This window comes from Arachis ipaensis, chromosome B08 (assembly GCF_000816755.2).
Source record: "Arachis ipaensis cultivar K30076 chromosome B08, Araip1.1, whole genome shotgun sequence".
NCBI classification, from domain to species: domain Eukaryota; kingdom Viridiplantae; phylum Streptophyta; class Magnoliopsida; order Fabales; family Fabaceae; genus Arachis; species Arachis ipaensis.
The window spans coordinates 1,534,252-1,549,953 of NC_029792.2; the positions used below are offsets into that span (position 1 = coordinate 1,534,252).

The 15,702-nt window shown below is 36.1% G+C and overlaps 2 protein-coding genes and 1 pseudogene across 2 annotated transcripts; 2 read left to right on the forward strand and 1 right to left on the reverse strand.

Annotated features, from left to right (window-relative positions):
- Positions 1-15,702, forward strand: part of LOC110265895 — a 91,729-nt pseudogene that overhangs the window by 26,532 nt on the left and 49,495 nt on the right.
- On the forward strand, positions 4,544-6,435 carry LOC107614319 (pollen-specific leucine-rich repeat extensin-like protein 2). The gene has a single exon (XM_016316529.2). The coding sequence runs from the start codon at positions 4,639-4,641 to the stop codon at positions 6,289-6,291; it is 1,653 nt and encodes a 550-aa protein (XP_016172015.1). The 5' UTR covers positions 4,544-4,638; the 3' UTR covers positions 6,292-6,435.
- Positions 7,025-9,096, reverse strand: LOC107610279 (threonine synthase, chloroplastic; the record flags this gene model as incomplete). Its single annotated transcript, XM_021108510.1, is given in 2 exon segments — positions 7,025-8,399; positions 8,533-9,096. Coding segments are annotated over 2 exon segments (1,506 nt in total), but the record flags the coding sequence as incomplete, so codon positions are not given.

Sequence of the window (15,702 nt, forward strand, 5' to 3'; positions counted from 1 at the left end):
ATACGTATTCTTTAAATATTCCAGTGTATATATATTATTAAAGTATGTTTATTACAAGTAAATTATATACAACATGTCACGCCAATAATTTTATTATTTCTAGTACTATTAAAAATTGTTTATATCTAACATAAAATTGAAAAAATTGTGTTATCGACCTCCATAATTAATTGGACTTTCTTAAATTGTAATGTGATCATACATTCTATTATCTTTATTACTTCTTCTTTATCTTCTTATGATGAATTTTGTAAAAGAAAAGGAGAAGAGCACCAAGAAAAACTGATGAAGTTGTAACTTCTGCTGCTGTTGAAGATGATGAAACAGCCAGTAAAACATCATCAGATAGTGCGATAAAGAAAAAATACAAAAAAAAAATTTATCTGACACTTATANNNTCTTGTAATTATTTAAATTTGATATGTATTTTATCTTATTAATTAGGTATTTTTTTATGTATTCTCTAAGTACTCTGATGTTTATAAATTATTAGAGTATATTTATTTAAGGTAAATGTGTCTAATATTTGATAAGTTATTACTGTTTTCTTTTGAATTTAATAAATTTGTGTCATTTTTATTTATCTTTTGATTAAAAGGTTTTGAGCATCTCTACCTTCTAAACTTAAAATAATAATATGCTATTCACATCAATAACATGCATGCATGTATATTATTATTATTGTGGTTTAATCCTTTTATCATGAATGATGCATGTAAGAATTGAATATAGAGTTAAAACATTAAACAATTTAAAACTGAGAAAATAAATTTTAATTTAGAGTAATACCTTAAATAGGTCTCTAAAAAATTTATGATCGGACGTATTTATCTTCAACAAAATTTAATTAAGATTTTGACTTGACGTTTTTAGTTATCTATCAGATACCTATGGCAGTTTGACCTGGTTAAGGGTGACTTCCTACATGGAGGTTAACGGGTTGATGTGTCAGATTAACTGCGACGTGTCACCTCTAGGATAATTTGATCCCTATCCAAACTGGACAAAACAACGTCGAATTGGATCATGAGGCGACGTCGTTTCGTGGAGGACAGAGTTGCGAAATGGCGTTGTTTTAAATGGGAACCTATCTGCCTGATGATTGTGCTTCTATAGGGACTTATTTGTCTGATAAGCTAATGTTGGAGACTTATCTGACCTATAGTTGGTGACATTACCCTCAAATATATTCATTGCCCTTTTTTGGTTTCATTGAAAATATGTATCTGGACTTAGTAGCTTGCAAAATTCTAATCCTCCCTCTCATGACACTCAAATTGAAGATTCTCTTTCACATGTCACAAAAAATGTTTCGAACAATCCCAAAGTATGCTAATTTTGAATGACTTAATGTGTATATTGAAATGTGTATGAAGCATCCTCATAATAATTTTGTTAATTCCAGGCTCAGCAATCTTTTAGACGTTCAAACCAAACAGTAATCAGGCCCAAGGCTCAGGAAAGTGTTAGTGCTAAAACGGCCATAGCAGTTGCAACCAATGGCACAACATCTAGATTGTTCAAATTTATTCCAACACCGGGATTGAAGCAGTCTATGAAAAAATGATGCTTTTAAGAATTCCAACACCATATTTTGTCATGTTGGAGAAAATAGATCTTTTGTTGCTTGGGTTGGTTTGTTTTGTTTAGTCTATATTAACGGAAATAAACCTTCTTTTGTGTGATTTGGTTTATGTTGCTATTAAACTTAACTACTTGTGTGGTTATAATATTTTGATTATCAGTTATGTAACCATTTTGATAAATGTATGAAACAAACCAAAAGCAATGTGTTTATTTTATACTATTTCACCACAATTGATTTCATGCATATCCATCCAAATATAATGAGACATTTCAATCCAACAATTTGATAATCAACACAGATTAAAACTTGCCTAAACAGCCACCACATATATACAAAATACAACTACAACTACCAATGTCTCAATTATTATACCCCTAAATAAATAGGTCCCCAAACATTAACTTATCAGGCAAATAGGTCCCTATAAAAGCACAATCATCAGATAGATAGGTCCCAATTTAAAATGGCGCCATTTTGCAACTCTGCCTTCTATGGTGGGGACGAATCTGTCCTCCACGAAACGACGTCATTCGCCTCATGATCCAATATGATGTCGTTTTGTCCAGTTTGGATGAGGACCAAATTGTCCTAGAGGTGACACGTCGCAGTTAACCTGACACATCAATTCGTTAACCTCTATGTAGAACGTCACCGTTAGTCCTAACCAGGTCAAACTGCCATAAAGACATATTTAATGTATAACTAAAAACGTTAGAATCAAAATCTTAGTTGAATTTTATTGGGGACAAATCTGTCCGATCGTAAATTTCTTGAATACCTATTTGAGGTATTACTCTTTAATTTAATAATCATGAATTTATGATACAACAATATCCCATCTAACGACACATTAAATGAATTAAAAAAAAAAGGCCTGATCACCTTTTGTGAATAAAAAAAGTATTTTCATTTTTAACCTTATTCTTTACCCATTCTATATTTTCATCTAATTAACTCCTGACTATAAAATTCTGTGAGAATATATGTGTACTAGTGGAAAAGGAAGATGGATGAAAAAGATTGAGCACAAATGAAAATGTAAAATGATAAATTTACATAGATATGGTGAATTCTCAAATAATCAAGACAACTTTTTTTGTTTGATAATTAAGTCTTTCACAAAAAGTTAAAAAGACACTGAGATTAGATTACAACACAACATTTAAAAAAAAAAGAAAACTACAACAATAAAACAAAGTAAATAATATCTAATGAAATTTTCACATAAATTTTAAAATTTTATATTGATTATTATTAAGTTTGATATACCAATAATAGTCGTAACTTATATTCTTAGAACATATATTAACTAAATTTTTATTTTATATGTTTTAATTATTATTTATTGTTATTGATGACTTGCTGTTGTAATAATAGCTGTTATTCATCTTGTATCAAATCTACTGGTTCTAGATGGGGCAAGCTTGATGTATGGTTGACCAATCTGTGACCACTTGTATGAAATTCATATTTCACTTTTACTATTAAAAATAAATAAATAATAAAAAATACACATTATGGTACAAAGATTATTTCCTTCCACATGCAACTTTAGTATGCACTTTAATTTATACATGTATAGCTAGTTTAAACTTTAAAGTAAGATGAATTTTATAGTGTCTTTGTTGTGGTGTCTAAATTGTTTAATTTCTTTTTTAAAATAAAAAATTTAAAATTTAAAATAAAAAATAAATTATTTAAAATTTATTAAATATTATTTATTTATTTTTTTTAATAATTTAAGTATAACACACTATAGTATTCACCTTAAAGTAATTGTAAATATTTTGAAGAGAGATTGTAGAGGTTGTTTCTTAGCTACTTCTCGAATATAAGATTATAGCCATCAAATTGAACTAGCAGACAAAGTCAAACATTCAGTCTCAAGAAAGATATCAGATAAATAATCAATCAAAAACTGAAGGCTTGCGGCGAAAGAATTGAATAGTGTTCAATTTTCTTTGAGGGTGGTTTGCTGGTTGATAACACAGCATGCATATATAACAAAACTTACACGCTGTTGAAGATAATGACATAAAACAAAAACAAACAAGACATTACGCTACACGGTTTTCTTAAAGACATTTATAAAAACCTCTATTTAGAACTAGTCTTTTTCTATTACTTGTCCTTATCATCCTTCTCTTTCTAAGTTTATGCACATAAGTTACTCAAAATTTGTTTTGGGTCTAATTAAACGAGTTTGAGTAATGTTTGATTGTCTCACGCGGAAAGAATGCCAATGACAGCATCAACCAAATATCTTGTACAACTGCACCTATAACATTTTTTTAAACATAAAATGTTCACATTTTATAGCTACTTATATTTTAATAACATCTTTTGTGGAAATCATGTTAACAAGTAAGAGTAAGAGATATAATATTAATATCATTATCAGGTAACATTCACATTATGACCATATGATAACTTATTGTAAGTGTATTATTATAGAGAAACTTTTTGTGCCTATTCAAATCTAACAACTTATATTTTGGACTATTTATATTATGTTAAAAATAATTTTTTCTAATATCTTTATTTATTTCATTTGTCACACCAATTGATTTTAATTTTAATGCACTACTAGTATAAACAAATTTTTATTGAGATTGAATGGTGTTTGATGGATAATTGAGAAACAAAATTCATGGCATGAATTAAGGTAGGGCAATGATTAGTCCCTTGCAAGAATGATGAAATAATATTGGGGGCCAAGTCAAGCAAGCACAACACATACAAGCTTCAATTTGGGGATGCACATGGTTTAGCAGCAATGCAAATACCACCATTGTTTTCCATCTAACTGTCATTCTTCCAAGACAGCCAACACTGAATTGCCATTATTTTTTTTATTTATTAATTAATTATTACACATTTCAACATCCCTACACATCTCCACCAATCACATCAATTCATCCACAATATAAGTAAACCAAAATATTCATAAACACACACAAGACATCACAACTCAAAGAAACACATATAAAAAGGCCAACATAGAAAAACCATTTAGCAATTACAGAGAAAGTTCAACTTTTTCCACCATTATGGATGAAGTAGTGGACGACACACCCTTCTGGCTCCAAAGTGGTGCCGCCAGCCACCGCGGCCGCCACCTCCGCCGCTCATACTCCATGATATTCAGCTCCGGGGCGGTTCTCATTATCCTTCTGGTGGCTGCAACTGCATTCATCTTAATCATAGCACCTACATTACATTCTTTCAGTTCACACATTCTTAAACCCCATTCAGTGAAGAAAAGCTGGGATTCACTCAACTTTGTTCTGGTTCTCTTTGCCATACTATGTGGCTTCCTCAGCAAGAACAACACCACTACCACCAACGACACCCCACGTTCCTCCTCCTATCAAGATCAAACCTTCATTGAAGCAACGCAATCACAAGACTATGCTAAACAAAACCCAGAAACACCAATGCATTGGTATGAATACTCTGAGAGAACACCCTCTTATAACAGGTTGAGGAGTTTCAACTCCTACCCTGATCTCCGCCAAGAGTCGTGGATCGCCGCCGAAGAACGATGGAGATTTTACGATGATACCCACGTTAGAGGTTACCGCGAGGTGGGCATCGACCACAACGAGAACCGAGAACTCCGTCGCAGGCCGTCAAGACCAGCTGCCGGAGAAGAACAAAAAGAAGAAGAGCAGGGGATCATTAAGAACATTGAAGTTGACACCTTTGAAGTTCGTACGACCAAAGTCCCCAGCTCGCCGCCGGTACCAGCAGCGGTTCCACCATCGCCGCCGGTACAAGCAGCAGTTGCACCATCGCCGCCGCCGGCACCACCACCTTTACCCAGTAAAGATCGTCCAAGACATTCCCGAGTGATTGAGAAGCCGAAGTATGAAGAATCGGGAGTTGAAAGCATAAGACAACGACACTCACCGCCACCACCTCCCCCGCTTCCTGCGGTGCACAATAAGAACAAGAGAGGGAGTGCAACTAAGGAGTTCTTCACGTCTTTGAAGGGAAAAAATAGGAAGAAACAAAGGCAGCGCAGCTTCGAGAATTTCGAAAGCATTCTGAATTCTGAACCTCCTCCTACTCTGCCTCCACGACAACCACCCCCACCACCACCTATGCCACCACCGCCTTCGGTTTTTCAGAATCTTTTCTCTAAGAAAAGCAAACATAAAAAGGGTCACCCAGATGTTTCATCATCAAGAACCAAACCGCAGGTTGTTGTGGCAAAGGCTAATGTTAAGCCCCATCTTAGAGAGAATATCTCAACTTTGGAAGAAAACGTTATTACTGGTAACGAGTCACCCTTGCTGCCAATACCTCCACCGCCGCCTCCGCCGCCATTTAAACTGCCGGCGTGGAAGTTCCTGGTGCAGGGTGACTATGTTAGAGTAGATAGCATTAGTAGTTCAAGTAGTGGTTCGCCAGATTTGGATGAAGATGTTGTGGATTCACCCAGCAGTGAGGCAAGTCAATGGGATAATGATAATAGTCCTTCTTCTCCACAAGGTGGGGATTTAGAACCTGAAATAATGTTGTTCTATCCCAGCCCTGATGTTGATACCAAAGCTGGTACTTTCATTGAAACATTCAGAGCTGGTTTGAGGATGGAAAAGATCAACTCCACCAGGGAGAAGCAGGGAATAGGGAGATCCAATCTTGGACCTTCAACATATTTGGAAAGAAATGGACCCAAGTTGAAGTTACGAAATTGAGATTTTGTCTTTGTTTATCAGATTGTTTTGTTCTTTGTATTCGTTTGTTCATTTCTTTTTTGTTACAGTAAATTGTTATCATGTACCAATTGAGATCAAGTTCGATAGTACCACACAGTATAGAAGAACAGGAGTTTTATTTCCTTTGCAATAGATCTCTTCTTGCATTTTATCCCTTTTTAATTTGATCTTAGTTTTCCTTAAAAAAGCATGAAAATACTTTTGATGTGGTGACGTGTGACTAAGATTCTGTGTTGCATAAAGCCTAAAAGGTAACAGTTGTCTAACAATATAAGCATCAAGAGAACGGTGTTGTGGGTACTGCTTTTGCACTCAAAATTCCTTCCTTATGTTTTGAGCAACTCAAATGTGGCCAGTACAAAACTTTTAGAAAAGAGGATTATGAATAAAAAATGTTACAAAGAAACTTTTCAGAAAGGGGGAAAACTACTTGTTACTGCTGGATTAATCTGTACTCTATCTTTTCGCGAAACTTTTCAGTAAAATAACTTCAATCTACAGAATAGAGAGAGAAAGGAGGGAGTATCTTCAAAGACTAAAGCGAGATTCTTTTGTCCCAAAGTTCAAGAATTCTTGAGATGAACAGGATTGGAAACTTCAATCCAAATTATGATCCAGTGGGGTAAATTTATTGAATGAAGCTAACAAATACAGTACCAACAAATATAAAGCATATCATGCAGTTCCAATTTGTTCCAATTCCATAAAAATGTAAAACTTTCAACTTTCTGTCAACTCTATAAACAATTAAACACTCAACAACTGCAAAAGCAAAAATAACAGAAGTAATTTGGCCTCAACTCTGTAGCAAAAATTACAACTGAAGAATCGTCCTTTGATTGCAGAGTTGTAAGGTAGCACCTACAGTTTGGTTAGAGCATAACATGAATGGGATTTCATAACCCAGTAACAAACCAAAGAGGGCGCATTCCTCGCTTTATCAAACTCATTTGTGCGGGAGAGCTAAACATGCTCAACAAATAAATAGTCTACAACAAAATCAGTAAGCATATTCTACCATAAAGCAGTATACAGAATGCAAGTTATAATACTTAAAGCTAACAAAAAAGACAATAGATTGGAGTGCCTAAAGGAAATAAGCAGCAATGAAGAAGGGAAACAGGGCCAAAACTTGCAATGCTGACCTAATGCTTTGGAGCCTTACTCAGCAAATACTTCTTCAACACATCCATAACCGAGCCAAAGTCCGCCTTCACTTGCACCGGCGGGTTAGCATATCTGCAAGCCATCTCCTTGATATCCTTGGAATGATAATCGATTTTGGACTGAGTGAACTTCAACCCATGAGCCGTGCTCACCACCACAGTCCTATCGGTAGGCTTTATAACCCCACTATTCCTCAACTTAAACAATGCAGTCAAAGCCACTCCAGTGTGAGGGCAAATAAACATGCCAGTGGAGTCTGCTTGAGCCATGGCATCCATCAACTCCTCCTCAGTCGCCTCCTCAACAATCCCATTCGAGTTCTTCAAGGCATAAACAGCCCTGTCAATTGAAACAGGGTCACCAATTTGTATGGCAGATGCAAAGGTAGTATTAGCCTTCACCGCCTTAAAATCTTTCCACCCTGACTTGAAGTACAAGTACAAAGGATTGGCATTCGCAGCCTGGGCACAAACGAGCCTGGGAATCTTATCCACAAGCCCCAACTCTTTACACATATGAAACCCTTTGTAAAAAGCATAAATATTGCCAAGGTTGCCGCCGGGGACAATGACCCAATCAGGGACCTGCCAATCAAACTGCTGCAGAATCTCAATAGCAGCAGTCTTCTGCCCCTCAAGCCTCAAACTGTTCAAAGAATTCGCCAAATATATCGGCAGCTCGGCCGTAACCTCCCTAATCAGCTGCATACAACCATCAAAATCGGTGTCAATACTCAGCACGAAAGCACCATTCGCAATCGGCTGCACCAACTGCGCAATGGAGATCCTGTTAGCAGGCAAGAACACAATGGAAGGGATCCCCGCAGAAGCGCAGTAAGCAGACAAAGCAGCAGAGGTGTCTCCAGTTGAAGCACAACCAACACCAACCACAGGTCTATTCATCTTCCTCAAGCGGTTCACCTTGTATTAAACACTCAAAATCAGTCCCAAATAACATTACAAGTTGCAGAATAAGCAATGCTAACTAACTAACTTTATAATAGTTTGATAACTAAGAATCTAAGAACCCTAACGGGAATATGATTATGAATACCTGGCTGACGAGAACGGTCATGCCGAGATCCTTGAAGCTGCCGGTGTGGCTGATGCCGCAGTGCTTGACCCAGAGATCGTTCATGCCGAGGAACTGTTTGCCGAAACGCTCGGCCCAGAAGAGATTGGAGTTTCCCTCAAAGGCACTGACGATGTCATCGCTGTCGATCTCGGGGAGCACCCACTCCTTCTTGGACCAGACGCCGGAGCCGTAGGGCCAGGTGGTGCGGCCGACGCGGGAATCGAAGAGGTTGCGCCAGTACTCGCCGTCGAACTTCTTGAGGGCGGCCATGTCGTGCTGGACGTCGAGGAGGCCGCCGGATTGAGAGCGGTAAACGATCTCATCGAGGGAGTAGGACTCGGTGGAGGAAGGGTCGGCGTTGAAGGGGACGTAGCAGGCTGAGAAGAGGTTGTCGTGGGTGATGTTGTTGCGACGGGCTTCGTCGCGGATGTTCTCGTCGGCAGGGCGGCGCTGCTTGGGGGAGGTGAGAGGAGTGGTGGGCTGGGATTGGGCCTTGATAGGGAAGTGGGTGGGCCTGGGCCTGGGGGGTTGGTGGGTTTTGAGTCTTAAAATACTTTTTTGTTTATTTTTAGATTTTAGAGGTGTTACAGTTATAAACTTATAATTATCATATTCAATCAGATATAAACTGTTGTTATTAATTATTATCTTATTGTTAGCACAAAAGTTTGATGCAGTATAATTGTTTTGACCGTAGTTAATAACAATATAAAATATGATTTTTGATTCACACAATTTAGCTAGAATCGAAAATGAATATTAGATTGAATAAGACTAATAAGTAATAACATGTGAAAAATATAATTGATGGAAAAAATGTGAAAACTATTATTTGACTACCAAGATATGATAAAATATGGACGATTAAACTTGGAGATTAAGTAAAAACAAAAACGTGGGAGAAGAGGCCAAAACTACTCAAGGCAATATAAATTTTTCTCTATAAACAAAAGAGTCAAAGACATTCAAAAGGATTTCAATTCAATAAAACATCTCAAGTAACATTGAAATCTCTGTAAGATTCTTTGTCACCATGACAAAAAATATTATAGAATACAGTATAAGTGAGTGTTTGAAATCAATTTTTTTCTACTGTTGTTATTTTCTTTATGTTCTTTTCTAGTATATTGTTATTTCGTTCATATTCATGTTCATGTTCAACTTGTTTATTCTTATTACAGATTTATAAGCAGTATTTAGTCAAATTTATTTGATCTTATCTTAATTATTATTCTTGTTTAGTCTTTGATTTATATATTACGGTTTACTTAAGAATTTTATTATTACATTATTTGACAATTCATTCTCAATATTATCATTGATAAGTTTCAAACAAAGTTTATTTTTTTAGAAAAATTATGTGTTTGTTTGGAGTCATTATTTTGATTTAAAAAAATATCTTTTTTTAATAAATTTTTTTAGCGTATTTGACAAATTTTTAGTAGTAAAAGTAAAAATACTAGAAAAATAAAAAAAAAAAACTTTTTTGAGAAGTTGTAATTTATATTTTTTTTAAATCCTTTTTTGTTAAAAAAAGATGTTTTTCATGTAATAAATAAACAGAAAAATATTTTTATATTATTATACTCAAATATAATTGATAAATAAAAAGATTTTTTTGTATGAGATATCCAAACATAAAATTACTTTTATTTTTTTATAAAATCTTTTAAAGAAAGATAACTCGAAAAAAAAATTTTTTCTTTTAAAACCTATCCAAACAAACCCTATATCTGCTCTTAAAAGATTAGAAATGTAAATAAAAGATTAGAAATTAAACTCCCTTTATAATAGGCCATAAGATAGCATTAGATTTCAAATGTAAATTTTGAAAATTTATTCAATACAATCTAAACCATATAATATATCAAATAAAAGTATAAAACTCATCTCTGAAATCTCTAGATAAAGATAGAGAAGTTATACTATTTGAAGTATAACTGGTTGGCAATATCAAACACTTTTGCTTAAACAATAATGATTGAATTTTACTTTTTAATTATTTTATGTTTTTGCTCAGCACTTGTGCTCATAAGAATATATAAGTCAGTCGTTATAACACCAAAATGTCAGTTTGGAACATCTGAGGCGTACATTGGGTGCACACCCCAATATTCTAATTCTTTGCCATCATCTTCCACAATAGGCTGACCCAAAATAAGACGATCATAGAAGAACTGGAATGAAACCACGAGTTGAATACTGTTATTAGTGTTGGTGCTTTCTTCCATTACCTTGATCATGTCAATGCAGCATTGCCCGTCGTACCAAAAATAGTTACCGTTATGCCATATATTCTCGCCTGGCATCCAATACCCGTCATAGCTGAAACTTGGGCCATGCATCACTTTAACGCAATACTTATATGACACTTCAGTGGCGTCCACTTGGTAACTCCCATAGTATGCAGGAAACATGACCCAAAAGATGAATCCCAACAAGTTATCACCTGAGGCAACATCTAGAGTAACGGCCCCTCTTTCTGGGTTTATATATCTGAACCATCCCGGGTCTGCACCTGACAACACATTTAACTTGGGATGATTGTGCCTGTCGTTCCACAGAGGAAGAAACTTACCCGTATACTGCCATGGTGTTGTAGCACATGTAGGTGCTACTGCTAGTGGTCGCTTTAGTCTGCCATAGGCATGTTCCGTAATGTTGTTTCTTGCATTCCCTTCCAATTTGTAGCAGTTGGTGAAATTGAAGGTTATATCCTCAAATTGCTGCTGCTGGATTGGCTCTTCAGCCACAGAATCCAAAGCAGATACAAATACAGTGTGTAGTGAGCAGCAGTTGCGAGCAATTATGCACACAACCGATGCTGGAAGCTCTGCTATGGACTCAAGGCTCTCACAGTTGCTCACGTTCAGGTATTTCAGCTTCTGGGAACATACAGCAGATGGAGGAACTTGACGCAGACTCTTGCAACCAGAGATACTCACTTCTCTAAGATTTGGAGCTTTTGATAAATCTGGGAGCTCCATTAGGCTTGACGAACCATCTAGATCCACTTTCCTTAGATTTACAAGATTCTGAAATTAACTAATTAAAAGGTAGGTATGCATGTGTATGGCATCAAATTAATTTCACAATCTTGTTTCCATACCTGTTCACCTTCCCAAAGCGTTTGCAATCCACTGTTGGGCATTATGATTTCAACAAATCTCTCAGCACCAAAAGAAGACGGCAAAGATTTCAAAGGAAACTCGTCCCAATGAAGATAGCTTAACTTCTTTGGCAGGGATGTAATACCTTCTGGAGCACACAACTTTGTTCTGAAACCGGGTGCATGAAATCTAACAAGCTTCAGTTCTGGCATTCTTTCAAATGTCTCAGGGTGCAACCTTATCGTATCAATTTCATACATGTTTAAAGTGATACTTTGAATAGCTTGAGTTCCCTGCATAGTATGTATGTCAAAATTAAATATATATCAAAATGGGACAAAATTACAATCTGGGTAATCTTACGCTTACCTTATTGTATTTTAGTACTTCATAGGTATCACAAGAATCCCATAGTCTACTGCGTTTTCCTGGATCATCTTGACATTCTTTGCGAACAATTTCACGACCCATTTCTCGAATTAATGTCATGCATTGACACACAATTGTTTGAAATGGAAATAAGAGCTTTATTACAAAGATTTGTCAGCCCGATAGTAGTTGTGTATCCACAGCGATCAAGAAGAGATTTTATCTGCTCTTCTGTATTTCTATCAAAGAAACATGCAAGTTCCAAAAACATATTTCGATCATTACGATCTAATTCATTATAACTCAGTCGCAATATACTTTGGATTTTTTCATCAGGCATCTTTTCAAGTTTGGCCAGTTTACTTTCCCACTCTTGTTGAGTTTTTCCTTTAAGAAAGGAACCCAAGATTTTCAATGCTAAAGGGAGGCCTTTGCAATAGTTAAGCACTCTCTTGGACAACTCAACTTGTTCTGCTTCTATAGTGCAGTTTTGCTTGAAGGCATTCAGGCTGAAAAGCCGAAGAGAATCATCATAATTCAATGCCTCAACTTCATGTATATGATCAGCATCCGCCTTAACAAGGACATGTCTCTTGTTGTCACTATGATTCTGCTACTTGCCCCAAACCATGTATGTCCTCCACATAAATCTTCAATTTGATCTGAATCATTGACATCATCAAGAACAACAAGAACCTTTGTTTACCAAGTCTTTTCTTGGCAAAATTAGTTATCCCACCAGGCGTGACAAAGGGACTTGCATCTTCTTCCTTTAGCAGTTTAGAAAGTTCTGTCTTCAAATGATCTATACCATATTTCTTAGCTCTTTCTCTTACATTGTTCAAAAAGCAAAATCCTTCAAACCCATCACACAGTCTATTGAAAACTGCAGTCGCAAGAGTTGTCTTACCAACACCGCCCATGCCCCAAAGGCCAAGAATAACAGATTCCGTGCACAATGATACTAGCTTTTCAATTGGTCCATGAATTCCAACAAGACCATGCAAATCACCTTGGGGTGATTGGTTTAACCTTTGTAAGACACGTTTGACAATTTCATCAACAAGGTCAGCATCATTCCTGCATAATGTATAAGAGGCAAACTTATTAGTAAATCCGACCTAAATCAGATAATATCTCTAATTGACTATTCAACCACATTAAAATCAGAAGAACCAGTGATCTCCCAGAATTTAAGCCAGATAGAAGCAATCAAAAGTACTAATACAACAGTTCATAGTCATTTTCTGCCTAAAATACATCTTAAAGAGGAAAAAAAATTTTACAGCAACATTTTGACGTTCAAAGAACCACACTAGTTTTACCAATGTATTTGATATTAGCAATACCTTGTACTTCCCAAGAAAACTATGGCGTTGCCCAGTTATCATCATGTCAAAATCTCGATCAAGTGTGAGCCTCACAGGCCGATTTAACAGATATGATGAAGGATAGCAAGTGACGTTGAAACAGGTAAATGACTTAAGTTTAAATACGAATTTTATGCATACATAATAACAGCATAGTTTATAAATGTCTCATGGATAACGACGTATCATATATTGCTCTGAATGATGAAAACCCGGAGAGTGTGTGGTAGTTTGTGTCTACGATAGTTGTCTTTCTTGCGACACCTCATAAGAAGAAAAAGAATTGTTATAAAAGCTACCGAATGAAAGAGTAATTGGTAAACAAATGATATTTTCTTCTAGCATATATGGTCTTTTATAGTGGTAAAATAAAAATGGAAGGAATAAAATTTTGTATTTTTATATTAATGGTTTCTAGTTTCTGACTCTTCTGACTTCAGTCTTCCTTCTTCAATATTACTCTGTCAGTCTGATACCTCACACTTTCACTCTGAATCATGTCACACTTACCAACACATTCAATCTCTGAATTCGCCTTTGTGAGTAATAAAATTGTGAAAGAATAGAAAAATAAAAGAATTGTGAAAAAGAAAGGATGAAATTTTATTGATTGTTGATTGAATGAATTGTAAATTATGAAGGTAAAACTAAGTATATATAAAGTATTGGCCTATGAAAGATAAAAGATGAGCGGGCAATGGTGGTTTGTTTCTTGGTCTTCCAAGAGACTAAAGAACTGCCTAAGAAGAAACAATAACCTGTTAAAGATCGCCGAGTGTCAGGACATCCGGCCCAATCAGAGTCATTGAAGCCGAGAAGTTGAATTTCTAATTCCCTTGGAAAGAAAAGTCATTTGCCGGGACTAGTTTTCAGATATCGTAACACATGCTTGGCAGCTTGAAGATGAGATTCAGTAGGAGATGCCATGAATTGACTTAATTGTTGACTGGCATACATGATGTCCGGTCGAGTAGTGGTGAGATAGATAAGACGGCCAACCAAACGACGATATACAAAAGGGTCGGATATCAGGGGACTTTTGTCTTGATATAGTCTTGTGGTACTATCCATTGGAACAGAGGCAGATTTAGCACCTAATAAACCAGAATCCTCCAAAAGATCAAGACAATATTTTCTCTGAGATAAGCAAATTCCCTTCTCTGATTAAGCAACTTCAATACCCAAAAAATATTTTAATGGGCCCAAGTCTTTAATTCGGAAGTGTTGGTGCAAAATAGACTTAATGGCAGCAAGTTAAGAAATGGAATTACCAGTGAGAACAATATCGTCAACATAGACTAAAAGGATAGAAATTTGATCACCAATAAATTTGACAAATAAACTATAATCAGATGAGGTCTGCTGATATCCATGAGATAGCAAAAGGTGAGAAAGTTTGTCATACCACATACGACTAGATTGTCGTAAACCATACAGTGACTTTAGTAGCTTACAACATTGATTCGGTTGAGGAGATATAAATCCGGGTGGCAGAGTCATATAAACATCCTCAGAAAGATCCCCATGTAAGAAAGCATTATTGACATCCAACTGATGTATAGGCCAATGCTTCATAGAGGTCAATGCCAAAACTAATCTGATAGTGGCAGGCTTGACAACAGGGGAGAAAGTTTCCAAGAAATCAATACCTTCAGTTTGAGTGAACCCTTTAGCCACAAGGCGTGCTTTATATTGATCAACTGAACCATCAGGCTTACGTTTGATGCGATAGACCCATTTACAGCCAACTGGCTTAACCCCTGCAGGGCAATCAACAAGACGCCAAATTTGTTCAGCTCAAGAGCATCCAACTCATCTTTCATAGCACTACGCCAATTAGAGTGTTGATTGGCGTCCTTAAAAGACTTTGGCTCAATGTCAGAATGTAGAGATAAAAGAAACTTTTTATGTGAAGATGAAAGAGAAGAAAAAGATATGACTGAAGACAAAGGATACTTGCACTTTGAGGGAGATTGATTTGTAGAGATGAGAGAGAAATTACACAAGTAATCAGAGAGATATGCTGGAGGTCGGTGAGGCCGGTCGGAATGACGAGGATGGGGTTGCTCAGGCGGTGAAGAAGGTGACGGGGGATGAGAAGGTGATGGTGGACTGGTGTCTAGTGTTGAAAGTGATTCGGTGGTCATGGGTTCAACTTGGTTAGGAAACGATAGTGAGGAAGAAGGAGAGGTTGTTGGAGAAAATAAAGAACTAAGTGGAGTTGGGTCAATGGGTATAGGTGAAGGTTCAACTGGAAGACTAACTGAATCTTGTTTTTGAGAAGGTGTGTTTGGCAATGT